Source organism: Emydura macquarii, unplaced genomic scaffold (assembly GCF_026122565.2).
Source record: "Emydura macquarii macquarii isolate MOO-44397 ecotype Brisbane River unplaced genomic scaffold, CSIRO-AGI_Emac_v2 contig_3220, whole genome shotgun sequence".
Classification (NCBI taxonomy): domain Eukaryota; kingdom Metazoa; phylum Chordata; order Testudines; family Chelidae; genus Emydura; species Emydura macquarii.
In genome coordinates this window covers 6004328-6020515 of record NW_027133357.1, presented here as the reverse complement: position 1 = coordinate 6020515, position 16188 = coordinate 6004328, and the positions used below count along the sequence as shown (strand labels likewise).

Here is a 16188-nt window from a genome sequence, read left to right as displayed (position 1 = left end):
CTGAAGCGCAGACCTTGTCAGGATAGAGCCAGTGGTGGGACAGGAAAACTCTGCTCGCTACTGTCCTGCTTCAGGGAAAGCACCTCTGCACAAAGTATGCAGCCAAATATACAGCTGACTGGAGTTGGAGCTTCGCTGCGTTCTAAACACACTTCTTATATGGACATGAACGTATTCCCCCAGGCTGCTGTGTGGTTCTGTGCTTTAAAGGGTAAAAGCAGAAGGGAGGGAATGCTATCCAGAGAGCACAACACGGGGCTGGGAGTTGGGATTCCTGGCTTCGGTTCCCGATTATTTTCACTGTGTCCTTGGACTTCAACCCCAGCGCTCGCTTGCCTACCTGTTAATGGGAGTAATATTTACCTGGCCCCAGGGTTGAGGCCTGCTTAATTCTTACAAAATGCTTTGAGATCCTTGTAGGGAAGTCACTAAAAATCCCCATTATAATTCTTTAGTTACATGGGGTTTTAGTTGCAGCCACTGGGGGTTTTGGAATCCGAGCTGTTTAGGACCCACTGAGGCTTTTAACCGCTTCTTGTCTTGCACATTTTTAGGTGAAATCTCTGGGTTGCGATGGGAACAGCCAGCCTTCGGTTCCCACTTGGCTCGACTCTTTGGGGCTGCAGGACTACATTCAGTCCTTCCTGTCAAGTGGCTACAACTCTATTGACACTGTGAAAAACCTCTGGGAGCTTGAAATAGTAAATGTGAGTACCGGCTTTCCATTGCCTTTGCTCTTCCCTTTGCACAAGTTCTCTCCAGGTGGGTAAGACATGCAAAGAGGCTTGTTAAACCCAAATGCAGCAATGCCGTAGCACCCTTCAAATATGAAGGTGCAAGCTTTGTTTTTCATGAAGGGTAGGAGAATCAGCCCCAGTGTGGGATGCTGCCATGCCCCAGCACCTTCATTCAAAACCCGGATGGTGTGGCCCTCCACACCAGAACTGTGGCTATTGGAAGGGAATGGAACATGCCAATTGGGAGGCAGCGGTGTCACTCAGATGAGCATGATGGGATGTCTCTTTGTGGAATAGACAGATCAATGGTTCCCACCCCCTGGCGAGCCTGGGGTTTAGAACAGCCCAGATCCCATTGGGAGGCGGAGATGGCGTGGGTGAATGGGAAGCAAGCAGCAGTGAAGGGGAATCTTCACCAGTTACCTTAACTGGTGTGTGCACAGTACTGGTACTCAGGGATTAGAAAAATGCTTGATTGAGTATGTCTTAACTCAGGGAGAGTCTGTGAATACAGGGATCCATTCTGTGGTTTGAATGAGAGGATACCAGCTGTATTGGGTCAATTCTGATTCCTTTTCCTTTCCATCTCCATTTCATGCAGCTTACTCTTGCATATTCCTGAGTTTAAATAAAAAGCCCTTTGTCTTTGTCTAATAATGTGACCTGTCCACTACAGCTATGCTCTTTAAGGTTTTCATCCTGCAAAAGTCAACTATAGTTATTTGTATGTGGCTGGGGCAGCAGGCAGCAGGATCTAGTGGCTTAAGCTTGGGGCTGGGAACCAGCAACTCTTCTGTCCTAATATCAGCTGAGATAGTAACTTGTGTGTGATTTGGGATGAGTCACTTAACCCATCTGTGCCTCAGTTTCCCTAGCTCTTACCTGGGATTAGTGCTGACCAATCTCACAGGGCAGTGTTTGGGGTTGATGGATTACACAGCGGCTTGCAGATGTGGAGCACTGTGTGTGCACCGAGTTAGGAGAAGTATATTTCAAGCTGTATCAAATTGGCCTGCGGTGGGATGAAGCTGTCAAGAAACGGTACTAAGCTATACAGCAGAGCTGCCGAACAGTATTGGCAAATGGTCTGACAGTGGGGCAATTCCCATTTTTACCCAAAAACTGGCAGCTGTGCATCTGACTAAAAAGTAGAGAACTGCACGGCACGTTCGGAGGGGGATACCGAAGTCCTGGCCCATCCTCCACGAGCTGAACTAATCTTCTCTCTTGCCTGCAGGTGCTGAAGGTGAACCTGCTTGGCCATCGGAAGCGAATCATCGCCTCCTTGGTGGACAGACCGTACGAGGAGCCACCCCAGAAACCACCGCGCTTCTCGCAGCTGAGAGTGAGTCATTGTTTGTGTTGCTGGCTGCCTGATTGATATGTCTTCATGGAGCGCTATCAGCGACTGCCAGGATGTTTTCCTCTGCACCGCCTCGCCTTCATTTGTCTCCCTTCTTCCTCCCACCACTTGCTTTTTAAGAAACTAAAAACAAGTCTGCATCAGAAATACCCTTTTTGATGAATGACTAGCACCTCTGGGGATTTGAGTCCTAGTGAAAAATGCTTGCTGAGAGCTCAGGTGCTTCAAAAGATTTCCAGATGGGTACCCAGGCACAGATGGGAAAGCGAGTACATGCTCACCGTTTCTCTCATAGCCTCATTCTCTCTTGAAAGCATTAGAATCTCTCCTAGCAGAGTTGGTAAAAAGGTGCCGCAAAAATAACCTTCCTTTGTGTCAATGTTTTATAAGTTAACTTGTTTGAAATATTTACCGTGGGTAATAAATTTCAAGAGCAGTTTCAGAGACGGGCATCAATTTTTTAAAGAGAGAGGTTTCAAACCTAAGCACTTGAACCATCATTATAAAAAGCAAAATTCCTTAATGTGAAATTGTGACCACTGGAGACTCAGACGAGGGTGGGATGTTATTTTTAAGCTCTCAAATGTCAATTAAATTGCCCTTCCTGAATTCTTTTCCACTGGTTACTTTGGGGCAAAAATTAGACCTTGCTGTTGAGTGGTTGAGATAACAGCACCTCTGGCTTTGTGTAAGGAGAGAGTGCATTTAAGCTCAACACTGTTCCGTGAATGGATGCACGCTTGATTTTTGTTACTTGGGATGGTAGAGATCCAAATACTGCCACTCTGAACACACACAGCACTTCAGATCTGGATCTGAGTCATGCAGCCTCACCCCACTGTGTCTGTTACGAGTCAAGAGCACTGAGCCGTGGCTCGGATTCCTGTTCATCTTTTGGCTGACTGCATTTTCAGAGATGTAAAAGCCTAGGGTGAAAAAAGAACCTTCCTGGTTCAGAACCAAGTTAGAACACTGGCAGGGCATGTGGGAGCTCAAGCTTGCATTCAGCTGCACAGATTGATGAGAGATTCGTGAGCCACTCTTTTCCAACTCAGGCTGCACAAGCGGCGGTGTTGCTATCGGTTCAGATGAGCACGTTCCAGCTGATTTAGTGATGACATAAGGGCTTACAATTTGGTCATCTGAGCTGCTTTTCTGGTTGTGGGGTGAAGAACTGACAATCAAGGGAAGCATGCGATTCATATTCTTTCTCTTTGCCATGGAAAACAGCGACTAAAATTAGCATATACTTAACAATGCAGCACCTGATTGTTGAAAGTGCCCTCAGCTCCCATTGAAGTCACTGGAAGCTGAAAATGCTCGCCATCTCTCAGGATCAGGCCCATAGATTAAGCCGAGGGTTGGGAGAAATTTCAAGCGTTGACATGTTGGGCCAGTAGCCTTTTTCTCTATTCACTGAACCCCTGTTTCCCAAGTGAGGAGTACAGAGCGCTGGGGCATGATCCTGCCATTGAAGTAAGTGGGAATTTGAAGGCGTTCCATGCCTGGCCAATCAGGCCCCTTCATCACTGGCTTTGCTGTATGTGGCAGGGAAAGCACCAGCCGCTGCAATCTCTCTGCTCAGATGCCTGTGCAGTAAGTTAAACTGCTGCAAAGAGCGTGCGGTGAGAGAAACAGCCTTTTATGGCCTGGTGTGACTGTCACTCTCTTAGTCTGTTGGTATATGCTGATTTCCTGCCACAGTGTATTCTTAATGAAGCTACATGTGTGTGAGAACTGTCTTTATAAACCCCTGAATGATGTGCATCCAGTTTGCTCCATTACAGCTCCTGGGCGGGATCCACGTGTGGTTTTAGCATTGGGAGTCAGAGGCCTGCCTTCTTGGTCTATTTGGGGTTTCTCGGGGCCATTGGCGCGACTTTCAAAGGTGCTGGATGCTTGCATCTCACTGCACCTTCTGGATGCTCAATGAGTTGCACAGGGTGGGCACATTGAAAGTCAGTCGAACTTGTCTGTCTACTGGGCTAGCTTCGGGAGGGTACCTGTGCAGGCTCCTTTCTTGTGGTAGAATTGCCAGCCCACCTGAAAGTACATAACTGGTGTAGGATTTTCTGTCCCTGGCTGGGCCACATGTGAAACGAGTTTAGCAGTTCTCATCCTCGTGTACAGCTAGTCATGGGATTGACAGCTGGGATGTGTGCTACATTTTCAGTGTTGCAAATCAGAGATTCCTGCAGCACCCAGTGGGAGTGACGGAAGGATTTCCCTACCCTCAAAGCAAACCTTTTGCCTTCCGTTGTGCGATCTTCTATGCTGAGCTGTACGAGCCCCTCTTAAAGCTGCATGGACTGAGTGTCTCTGCCATTGCTCTGCTCCTCACTTCAGTTGCGGAGTCCTTCCCTTTTCCCTGAGTTTCTAGTGCTGCAGAAAAATTGCCAGCTTTTAATTAGGTTCAGAGCCTCCTCCGGTGTGCTGCTCAGCAGACTCGGACAGTCTGGATTTACTAGGAACACAAGTTGCACGCGCCATGGCACAGACTTATAGCAATACCTGGAACACTTCCCACCCTTCATGCAGGTTCCACACCTAAGACTGGCTTAAAGCTGGGTAGTAGCTATTTGCAGCTGTTTGAACTTAGTTGCTTTTTAAGGTCTGGAGAAATAAGTACAAGCTTGGAAGAGGCCGACAGAGTTGAAACAGGAGCTCTGGTTAAAGCAAACGTTTCAGCCAGTGCATTTCTAATGAGAAGCACCAGCACATCTGCAGCGTCATCTGTCACTGGGACACTCCTGGGGCAATGAGAAGTTTCCCTCCATCCCAGTTCCATGCAGTGTTTGTAGCTGTTAATTCTAACAGCATCTTCCAGATGAATGGCCTGTGCAAAGGTAGCTGCTTTGGTGTCTGAGACAGTGAGATGGCTGGGCTGCACTGGCTCTCTAAATGACCTGACAACCGCAGCAGAGGCCTGTGGGCTGCTTGTAAAAGTAGTGCCCCAAATAAAGGAATGTGTGTGCTGCTGAGGAGGGCCATGAGATGCTAGAGCCACCCTCCGGGCCTGGCCAGGAAAGGGCCGTGATTCTGGCTGGGGTTTGGTGTCAGTTAAGCTCTCTAGAAACAAATGATGTTTGATCTCCAGTTTTCGGGCCACTGGCGGTAGAGGGTCTGGCATGTAGGGTGGCTTATGCTGCTGGGGAGAGTCGCAGTTGATACTTTCCCAAGGTGGCAGTGGCTATAAGCTCAGGACCGCGTCACTTTCTTGGGACACTTCTTTTAAGCACCAAATAGGGAGGACTCCTGGATCCTTTCCACTCTGCCTCAATGTTCAGTTCCAGCCCAGGTTGGCGCCCTCTGCTGGCTGTTTGGCCTGGGTGAAATCAACTTGGGTCTCAGTCCAGTTCCTCATGGACAATGTCTGTAGCACAAAACCCCACCATCACAATTGGCATTAGAGGGCTTTTGATGCTCTTAAATCAAGAACTGAGCCCGAGAGGCTGACTTCCCTCTGCTGGGACCCCTTCCCTCCCCCAGAGCTGGTTCTGTCAGCCTGGGGGCGTAATGTATGGCGAGACGGAGGAGACCTGTCCTGTCATTCCCACCTGTACTTGTTTGGATGCAGAGAGGACTCTGGTCCCTGTGGCTATGAATCCTGCACCTTCCACTAGCACTGAATCGCATGCTTTATAGATAGCAAATGCCCAGATGGGAAGCAGCCAGCTGAGAATCCAAGATTCTCTGAAACATCCTCTTGAGACTGACAGGACTGAAGGAATAGAAAAAAGATCCTTGGCACTGTGTCAGCTGATTGAAATGCTGGGTAGGGAGATGATAGAAGAGAATGGGGCCATTTGTAACATTTCCTGGTGCTACAGCTGTCGTGTTCCTATAGCCCAATTCTGGCATGGCAGAACGGAAGGATGTCAATGGAAAATTAAGCGAGGATGTTGAATGGAACTAATGTATGTTGCAGCTGCGAGCTCCCAAAAACACCAGCTTGAGTTCCCTGCATTGTCTTCTGGGCCCTGGATCTGCATGTACCGGGGGTGTCTCTCTTCCCCACAATTATATCCAGCCATTATAAGGCATTTGGATTGATCTCTTATCTCACTGTGCTATCTAGGGCCTCTGTCTTGGGTTGGCAATTGCTATGATGCTGCTTTAAATGCATCCTTTTTAGTATTTTGACCCAAGTCTGCTTCTGGCCAAAACAGTACATGGATGCCTGTCCTTTAGTGAGAATAACCACCATAAAGATGCTGCAGTAACGGGGGTCACATAAGAACCTAAGGTAGCCCTGGAGCGACTGAGGCTGGGGAGGGAACCTGTGTGGTCACCTGCTGCCTTTCACAGAAGACAGCAAAGGAAAGTCTCTTAGGGAAGAGCAGACCAGGCCAGAAGTTGCAGGTCCCATTAACGCGAGGGTCTTGCATACCCGTCATACAGGAATTGTCAGGGTAGCGTTTGCAGTGCCAAACTTCTCCCTGGGGAAGCAGTTGCTGCCCACATCCCAGCTGAATGTCCTTTGTGGCTTTGGTCTGGAATTCAAGGCTGGTTTGCACTCCCAATTGTGAGCAAGCCACCCCTCGTCTCTGCAAAGCACCATGGACAGCTACCAGGAGTCAGCCGCCTTTTAGGCCAGTGGTTCCCAACCTGTGACCTGGGGGCCAAAAGTGGCCCGTGGGGGTTTTCAAAGTGGACCGCGGCTCCTCTCCCACTGGCTGCAGAAGGGAGCCACTGCCTAAGGACCCAGGCGGAGCACATTTCTGCAAGTCTAAAAGACCGGTGCAGGCTCCTTGCTGCAGTCAAGGGGATGGGAGGTCAGCACTTCCCTCTCCCTGGATGTAGCAGGGAGCAGGGCAAAATGCTCTGCTTAGATCTATAGGTGCTGGGATCCCTGCTGGAGCCAGGGGGATGGGAGATCAGTGCTCCCCTCCCCCAGCTCTAGCAGAGAGAAAAGTGGTCTGCCTGAGTCCATAGGCACTGGGGTCCCTGCTGGAGCCAGAGGGAGGGGACCACGGATCCCCCGTCCCCCTGGCTACAGAAGGGAGCCACTGCCTAGGGACCCAGGCGGAGCGCACGGGGCTACAGGACACGTGCAGTTTCCCTGCTGCAGCCAGGGGGATGGGAGGAGGGGCTGCCTTCTCACTCAACTCCTTTTGTCTGGCTGCAGTGAGGCGGGGAGGCGCTGCTGGCGGAGACAGGTGGCCCTTCAGGGTTGTAAAAATATCTGTGGCCCTCAAGCCAAAAAGGTTGGGAACCACTGTTTTAGGCCATCCTTGACTTTAAATCAAACGTCATAGTGGTGCCCTGCATGTGTAGGTGACTTAATGAACTGTCAAGTGGTTTAGTATCAAAATCAATTAACTGCCCATTCCCACCATATGTCCCTGGTGTATCACTGAGATGTCTGGACTCAGGCTTACAGCACTTGCAAGATTTTTCTATGTTTCTTAGGGCAGGCCCACAAAGGAGAATTCTGCAGGAAAGACCCTGTGTTACCTGCCTCTGTTGTACTACATTTCCTTCTCCAAAGCACAGGTGGCGTTAGGAGGGGGTTAGTCAAACCAGCAGCACTCCCAGCTCTGGCCTCATGGTCTTCATTGGCATTTTTAAATAGCCCGTCTCCTCATGGGACCAACTTTGCCAAATGAGTCCAGTAGCTAGCAGCAGGGATGGTGGGATGTGCCAACTCTGACCGCTTGTCTTTAGCTTTGTCTGTCTGCCTCCAGTGCCAGGACCTGATGTCCCAGTCTTCCTCGCCGCTGAGCCAGAATGACTCCTACACGGGGCGGTCTGCTGATCTCTTGCTGCCTTCAGGGGATACCGGGAAGCGGCGACACGACAGTGGCCATGATGCTGCTTCTCAGCCCAGAGCTGACAGATATAAAGCACAGGTCAGAGTGAGCTTTTTAAACGCTCCCAAGTCCCGAGGCTCCCTGTGCACGGGAGCCTGTGTAAATCCCCACGTGGGGTTAGTGAAGCGCTCTGCGGCTGTTAGAAGAAGGTTGCTCAGAGTGCAAAGAGGGCACAGCATGGCCTAGTTCAGGGGTTCTCAAGCTTTTTTGCTGGGACCCCCTTTGAAAATATTTCAGGCTGTGGTGACCCCCCCACCCCAAAGAAGAGATGAACCCCCGCTATGCTATCCCTTACCAGCGTGTGCGGGGGCTGACAGCTCACGGCCCCTGTTGGAGAACCCCTGGCCTAGTCGTGAAGAGCGGAACACTGGGGTTCTCTTCCGGTTCTGCCCTGACCTCTGACTGTGGGCAAGTTGCTTCCCTTCTCTGGGCCTCACCTCCCATCTGTAAAGTGGGGATGTTACCCACCTTTGTGACTACCCTGGGAAGCCCCGTCCATGTAGGACTTGCTTTTCCTGGGTGCCTTCTCCCTTGTGCTCTGATGTCCGGGGGACCCTTTGAGCTCTTCTGAGTCAGTGGATGGCTGCGGGGGGCAGGAGGATTAGATAACAGTGACGCACTCTTTGGCTGTCTTAACGCTCTTTGAAGAAGTCCCCTGGTTCGGCTGGTTGATTGCTCTTGCTAGGCTATTAGCACTGAGAATCAAACCTGAGCTGAGCAGGGAATGGCCACTGGGCCCTTCCACCCTCTTAAGCCGCCGTATCACTGTGCCTGTTAAAAAGAAACACTTTGGCATTCGTCAGACGCTCTCCCCCTGGGGCTTCCTGTCTCGCGCGCCCTTGTGCATCAGAGTTCGAAGTCTGGCTGGGTCTGGCTTTTACACTTGTGCTTGCATCCTCAGGAGGAGTGTCGTGAGTCCAGGCTGACTCTCAGGCCCCCGAGTCTCGCTGCGCCATATGCGCCTGTCCAGAATTGGCAGCACCAGCCTGAGAAGCTCATCTTCGAGTCCTGTGGGTACGAGGCCAATGTAAGTGGATTTCAGCTCCTGGCATGCGAGGGGCCTCCAGAGATTATGCTCTGTTCTCACAGTGCAGGAGGGTGATGCTCACCCTATCTGGAGCTCGGCAGCCCCTTCCCCACCCCCTCCTCCATCACTTAGTGACAATCCTTTCTGCCAGCCCAGTGGTGTGTGTGCTCCTCTCCTGGGAGAACCTGGCTCGGTCACTGGTCCCCATTCCTGGGCTGAGCGTGGGCTGGGACTACGTGTAGAGCCCTTGGAGGGGGTGGGTCCTAGCCATTGTTCTACAGCCATGATGGGCTCTGAGAGGAGTCCAGACAAGTCTGCCTGAGCTGGGAGGATGGTGACTGCAACCAGAGCACTGCTGGAGGGCGTAAAGAGGGGGAGGGTGAGGGGTTTCCCCTACCTGCATGTGACCCTTCCTCCCTTGAGGGTGACAGGCGGGGAGCTGATTTTTTCAGCAGAGTTTGCTGTACGTTGTTTCTGGGGCAGGAGCAGGTTTTGAGACTTTCAAGCTAAGTGAAGCCCGTTAACAGCAGCCTTCTTTCCCCTCCTTGTTTCAAACAGTACCTGGGCTCCATGTTAATCAAAGACCTTCGAGGGACAGAGTCGACGCAGGATGCTTGTGCAAAAATGAGGGTAGGTGGGTGGGTGGCGGCCACGTTTCGTGAAGCGCAGTGGCACTGAGCATGAAACTTGTGGGGACCGAGGTCCACAGGGAGTCTCTGTGCAGGGCTGAAATGGCTGCTCGGGAAAAATGCCGGCCTGGAGCATGGAAATGGTGCCATTATCTGGGCTGGTGAAAGCCGCTGAATGAAATATTTGTTCCTTTCAGACTGTGCATCGCTAAACTCACCCTCCCCCCTTCAGATTTCAGACACTGGGAAAGAGGGGCCTTCGCTGCACAAGGTGCACGTGATGTGTTTGGTACCAAACCAGGCACCTCTGGGTCTGGAGCACTGTGCAAAAAGTCACTCTGAGAGCTGCACACACTCTTGGGATTGGCTGACTCAGCCTGTTGGCTATTTAGAGTCCTAACGGGAATACCCCAAATGAGACCTGTGGAATCTCTCTGGAGGAGGAAGATGTTTGATTTGTACTTGTTATCTGTGTTCTTATTTCTGCAGAAATCCACCGAGAATATGAAGAAGATCCCAACCATAATATTATCCATCACTTACAAGGGGGTGAAGTTCATAGATGCTTCTAACAAGGTAAGCGTAGAATGCCCTCGGCTTAGTATTTAGATGGTCAGCACGTGCAATTTACTCCTCACTCCCCACTCACCTGCTGCATGTGGCTTCAAGTCCTGTCAGCAGACTCTACAGCCACAAACGTGAGCACGCTCTGACTAGTCCTGTGGAACCAGCCTGGCCACGGGAGAGTCAGCCTCTTGCATCAGTAGTCAGCAGCTCTGTCCTGAATGTGGACTGCTTAACACTAGTGGTGAAGGGAGTGGTGGAGAGAACCCAGCTGGATTTTCTGTTCCCAGGCAAAGTTCATAGCACACATTTTAAAGGCCTTGTTATCTGGTGATTGGAGGAGGGGACGGAATAACACACAGTTCTAGTCTCAGGCCTGCCCTTGACATGCTCCATTGACCTTGGACCAATTATTTAAAATCTCTGCCTTGGTTTCCTTATCTGTAAATTGAGATTAAGTCCAGCCTATCACATGGGAATGTTTCGAGGCAATAACTGTGCTGTACTCTGAAACGCTTTGAGGAAAGGTGGTGCAGAACACAGTGCTGTTGGTGTAGGAGGATCTAATGTTTTTCACTAGCGCTTCCTGATGGCTGGCTGCTTGTACCACTGCATGACGTGGGAGCACTACTTCCCCTCTGCGTGGTGGTGTTGGATATCTCCTGAGACTAAAAATTGGTTTCTAGGACACAGGTGTTGAAATATGCCATATCCCTTCTTTCTGTGCCTACTGGGGCTAGCTATGAGCTACTCCCTGAGAAATCAAACCACCTCTCTGATTCCTCCCCTGGACTCCTCTTAGATGTAGGACTGGGGTAGCTAGTGCCTCCTCCCTTCTGTCTGTCTGTTTGCCCTTTGTCTGCAATGTGCTGCTCCATTTGTCAAGTGTTCTCAGATCACTGTAGTTGTAACACATGGTGAAAACCCTGAGTACGTTTAAAAATGACCCTGGGTGATGTAGTCCTGCTGTGACGGGAAGCGTCCTGTCAGCCTGTCTCGGTTAGAATGGAGGGAAGTAGAATAACTTTCCTACATGCTCCAAGATCACTTTGGAAGGGCAGCAGGGACCTCCCTCCAGTTGTAAGTGAATTCCCTCATTACAGCCTCTTACCCTGTACTTAGCGAGGTGCTTTGCTGAGCTTGGATAGGGTGGCTGTTGTTTCCTAGGAGAAGAGCATGTGGGACAATCCAGCTGTCCATATACACAGCAAAATCGGCTGCCTGTGTTTAACTCTGGCAGAACGTTATCGCCGAGCATGAAATCCGGAACATCTCCTGTGCAGCCCAGGACCCTGAGGATCTCTGCACGTTCGCCTACATCACCAAGGACCTGCAGACCAGCCACCACTACTGCCATGTCTTCAGCACGGTCGATGTGGTGAGTGGCGTGTCTGAGTTGAAAGGCTTGCCAACATGCTGCACAAGCTGTCCACGCACAGCAGATGCTTCTGGGAGTGGAGGTTACTGACCAGCTCGCTGCACGACAGGGGAAACGAGGGCAAACAGCGGAGAGTGTCGTACTAAAACTCTTGAAAAAGAAATGGGAGGAGGAAGAAGCTCATTAGCGCCTAGCCCATCCTTTGGGGCAAGATTGTTCTCTCCAGGAACGTGGGCCCTGTCTACATACACAGCTGCTGCTTTAACTATACCACAACCCCTGAATGTGGCTGCAGTTACATGGGTATAAGGTGCCTTATGCAAATACAGCTTATCAGCTTTACTTGTATAAGTGTCTCTATGCCAATGTAAATGCATCCTCCCGATAGGGATTGTACCATAACTATACTGGTAGAAAAGACAGACACACCCCTATTGCAGAAAGTGTGTGTGTGTGTGTGTGTGTGTGTGTGTGTGTGTGTGTGTGTGTGTAATGACACAAACCTGTGTAGAGCGGGACTGGTTCAGTCCAGTGTAAATGGACCCCCACAACTGTTTTGCCACACAACTTGGGAGGCTTCCCCAGAATCCGATGGAGGCCTTAAACATGCTCTCCCCATCACTTCTCTAACTAAGCATCTTACCAGTCCCCTCCAGCAAATTCACTCTGCCAGGCCTTGCTGTGGCTTCAGATCCTATTAATGCAGCTCACCCTTCCATAGGCAACTGCAGTGGTGGAACACATGGGCGTACAGACAGTAGCAGAAGGATTGTTCCTTTCCAGTTCACTGCCTACAGCTGTTGCTGTCTCTTGCCCAGTAGGTTGTAGTAATGTCCCATAACCTTATAAACCCACTCACTCTCCCATAGTGTGTGAGTGGGACTGGTCACTTACAAATTGACTGCTCTGCTTGTAATCTGCATTTCAGTCTACCCCTGCAGAGCTGCTGTATGGCAAGTGAAGAGAGGTCAGCATCATTTCCTTGTGCTGAGCTCCACACGAGTGAAAGGCAGCACGCTAGCCCTAGAATAGAAAAACATCTTTAAACGTTGATTTGGTCTGCTTCATCAGGAAGTCACCAGTGTCTTGTTTTAATTTGGAGTAACCTTGGTGCATTTGAGGTTCATTAAATCTGTTTTCAGTGTTCTCTTGCCCAGGCTTAGTTGGAAACCATGGGGCGGGGGGAAAAGCCAGTCCTATTCCAGTGCATCTCTGTCTGATTCTGCACCCAAGTCTCCTTCTTTCCCTTTGCAGCTCTGTTGACCATAAAAACTTTTTGTCTGGCTGTGTTGTTGAAGTCTCCAGTGCAGAATAAAACGGAGAAGGGGTTTTTGCTCTGAGGGAATGTGCTGTGAACAAATCCCTAATACATTCTCAATTATGTACAATGTAATTGGCTGGTTTAAAGAGCCTTTTAACACGTGGTGCAGGGCAAAGGGTGTTACAGGGTAGCTCACTTTTATTCTCAGGCATGTTCTCCTTTCATGTGAAATACTATTAGAACTGAAATGTATCAGGGAAAATAATGGTCTTGGAGATAGTTCTGCATGCCAGTGGGTCAAACCTGTGGTGTGCAGGCCCCGAAGGCTGCTCGATGCCAGCTCTGCAGCCATGCCTGGAGTCAAGTATCTCCCGGGGTGGAGGCAAAGCCAGCTGCTGCAGACTAGCTATAGCAACAGATAATACATGTTTGCATTTGTACCTCGCAGTCAGAGGACTGTTAGCAAAGGGCTAATACCAAAGAGGAATGGGGCCATCTATGAAGTCCAAAGGTCCAACTCAGCCTCCACTCAGCTGCTGGGCTTCCTATGGATGGTGCTTGCTCTCGCCTCTGCTTGGGAGCTCCATCACCAAGGGAAGCTTTCTATTTGCCACTAGTGCATGGATTTTCATAGCCGGTAGCATGTGGGGCTCTGAAATTGTTCTGTGTGGTTTCTCCAAAGAACCTGACGTATGAAATCATCCTGACACTGGGACAGGCATTTGAAGTTGCCTATCAGCTGGCCCTCCAAGCCCAAAAATCAAAACGCACCAGTGCTTCAGCAGCAGAAATGATAGAAACGAAATCTTCCAAACCGGTGCCTAAACCTCGAGTCGGCGTGAGGAAATCCACGGTACGTATGCTTGGGGCAGCTGGCCTCTTGATTGTATTTTGCATGGTGTGAACACAGTAGATGGTGAAGTGCCCCCCTCAACCCTCCCAAGCAATATGCTTTAGATTTCCCTGTCTGCTTTTTTGCCCAATAAAATGATTATGCGGTGGTGGGAACCCTAATGTAGATAAGATGCCAATAGCTGCGGGTACTTTATTCTGTATTTCTGTGCTGAGTACACAACACGGCGGTAAACGGTTTCTGGCTGCTGGCTCCTTGCTTTCTCTTGATGTCCCACCGGTGGAGCTGTAGCAGCACTAGCAATGAGGGGAGATCTGTTTGTGGCAGACGGGGTGAATTTAGTACAGGCAGGACCCCAGCCACGCTGCACAGCTTCTCTGTGCACAACCCTGAGAGAGACTGAGAATAAGGCTGTGCAGCTAATTTGTATCTTGCAGCAGAGTGAGACCTGTCAGGAGACTTACTGCAAACCAGGAGATGAGGTTGATCTGGAGTGTACTTAGAACAGGGTCTCGTGGATGGTTGTTGCCTTCCTTTAATGTCACCTTTTGTCTGTGTTTTGCTTGATCCCGCTGCCCAGGTGCCGCTCCCTCCTGATAGTCGCTGTTGTTACTGTCACACCTGTACTACACACCGTCCCTCCTATCTGCCGCTGCAGTCTGTTAGTCAAGGAGCTAAGGTCTCTACCCTTCTTGCTGTCTTGTGTTTTGTTATGAACAATCCTGGGCTTCCTTAGCGATGAGCAGGCGACCCAGCTCTCTTGAAAGCCTCCTTCCTGCTTTCCCATGTCTTTGCTGTGGCCCAGTCTCTTGCTTTGCTGCTTTTTGTTTGTTCCCTTCTTGCCCGTTCCCTTGTTCCTCAGGTATGAACGCAGATGAGCTCCAAAGATGAGCTGATCCTGTTTATCCTGCACCAGTGCCGAGAGCTTTCACTGCCCTCTAGTGCCCCACTAACACAGAACATGCTGCTTCTGATTCTCTTAACATCACCATAGCATTCAAAGGTCAGGAGAGTGAGGGAAGGAAGATTTGTCCTTTGGTCAGGAGAGCAAGTCAGATAAAAGGAGGAGTCTACCTGCAAGGAAGGAGCTGGCCCCCCACCCTTGAGGACCATCTGTGTAGCACTGATGCTTTCCTGTAACTTGGGAAACAGGCAAGCTGGCCCAGCCAATAATACAGACTTAGGTGAGTCCAAGCCACAAGAATTCTGGCTGGTTTGGCTCAGGGCCTATGGTCAGATGCTCCTGATTTTAGCCTGATGACTTGGCCAGATCAGATCAGGGTTACTCCGCAGTCTCTGTGTAAGAGCTGCTGCCCTCTGTGTTTGTTTGCATGACTCTCTTAGTAGCTTAGAGGTGTCCCTCGTGATTACTGAATTCTTTTTGAACGTCTCCGGTCTGACTCTCCAGGTGAGCAAGTTGCCTAACACGTATCTTTCCCTCCACTGTTTGCCAGCTGGAGCCATCTGAAGTGGACCAAGACTCACAGTCTCATGCCAGTGTCTCCTGGGTCGTTGATCCAAAACAAGATTCCAAGAGGACCCTCAGCACTAAGTATGAGACCACTATCTTCTAAACACAAACCAACCCTGTGTCCACCTAGTCTAACCGTGCCTTTGCGATCTGATCTGTCTGCTGTTCTAAACTCCCTCTCCCTCCAGCTGCTGGCACTGAGCTCCATCTCTAGGTGCTACACCGTCCGAGGCAGCAGCACTAGAATACTGTAGACTAAACGGCTTTTGTTTCTGATCACTACTGAACACTGTGAATTCTCCTTACTCGGAAACAAGGGTACCAAGCTGAGAGAAGGACTGGTTAGATCCTGTGAGGTGGGAGATGCAGAGGGTTGGAAGCTACAAGAGTCTGAGATGTGGATCCAGGAAGCCGCCTGCCATTTCACATCTTTCCCCTCACTCCAGCACTGTGAATCTCGGGGGGTGACATGACACTCCCTGGGCTTTTTATATTTAACGTTCTTATCCTTGGAGTGCTGTAGACCTCTTGTCTCCGAGGTGCGCGCACTCACTCGTTCTAGATTCCATACTGAGCCACGGCTGCGTACTGTTTCAGCGAACTGTTACCCCTCTTTTTACCTGTCATCTGAACCAACACTAACCACTGTGATGCTGTCTGCAAATAACAGTCACTAGATTTTCTCGCATGGATCCTGCACGCTCTCTCCCCACCCCTGAAGTTTGGTGTTGGAACCTGATAGCACAGCTCATGTGAGAGCTGGTCTGGGCCACTTGCACAGCGGTTGCGTCCATTGTGCACATTGACCCTTCGTAGAGATCAGGCTTGGTATATCCATAGGAAGTGCCCAGCAGGGGCTGCTCAGCTGACCCGCTAAAGCCAATTGTGTTTTTCATCCTGTCTTGCAGGATTTGACACAGGGCCCTTCTGTTCACACCAACCAAACTGCTTGAGAGCTACCAGCTTGGTTCTCGCCTTTAGAACTATAAATGGGTTAATCTTTTAAAGACGCATGTAATTAATCCTTGGGGGGGGGGGAGAGAGAGGCTGGGCTGGAGCATTTGCTGTCTGACCAAAGCTGGCTGAGGAGCT

General features: G+C 50.3%; 1 protein-coding gene across 4 annotated transcripts in view; it reads left to right on the top strand.

Annotated features, from left to right (window-relative positions):
• The window catches only part of ANKS1A (ankyrin repeat and sterile alpha motif domain containing 1A), a 148157-nt gene that overhangs the window by 126676 nt on the left and 5293 nt on the right, over positions 1-16188 (top strand). For 2 of the 4 annotated variants that reach the window (XM_067531549.1, XM_067531548.1), the window contains exons 18-27: positions 555-707; positions 1975-2082; positions 7788-7952; positions 8815-8940; positions 9499-9570; positions 10059-10145; positions 11374-11511; positions 13455-13625; positions 14206-14304; positions 15080-15177. In XM_067531549.1, coding sequence (XP_067387650.1) covers positions 555-707; positions 1975-2082; positions 7788-7952; positions 8815-8940; positions 9499-9570; positions 10059-10145; positions 11374-11511; positions 13455-13625; positions 14206-14304; positions 15080-15177 — 1217 coding nt within the window. Of the gene's footprint in view, positions 1-554; positions 708-1974; positions 2083-7787; positions 7953-8814; positions 8941-9498; positions 9571-10058; positions 10146-11373; positions 11512-13454; positions 13626-14205; positions 14305-15079; positions 16110-16188 lie in introns of those variants that run through there. The other 2 variants (XM_067531551.1, XM_067531550.1) reach the window with 2 other exon arrangements.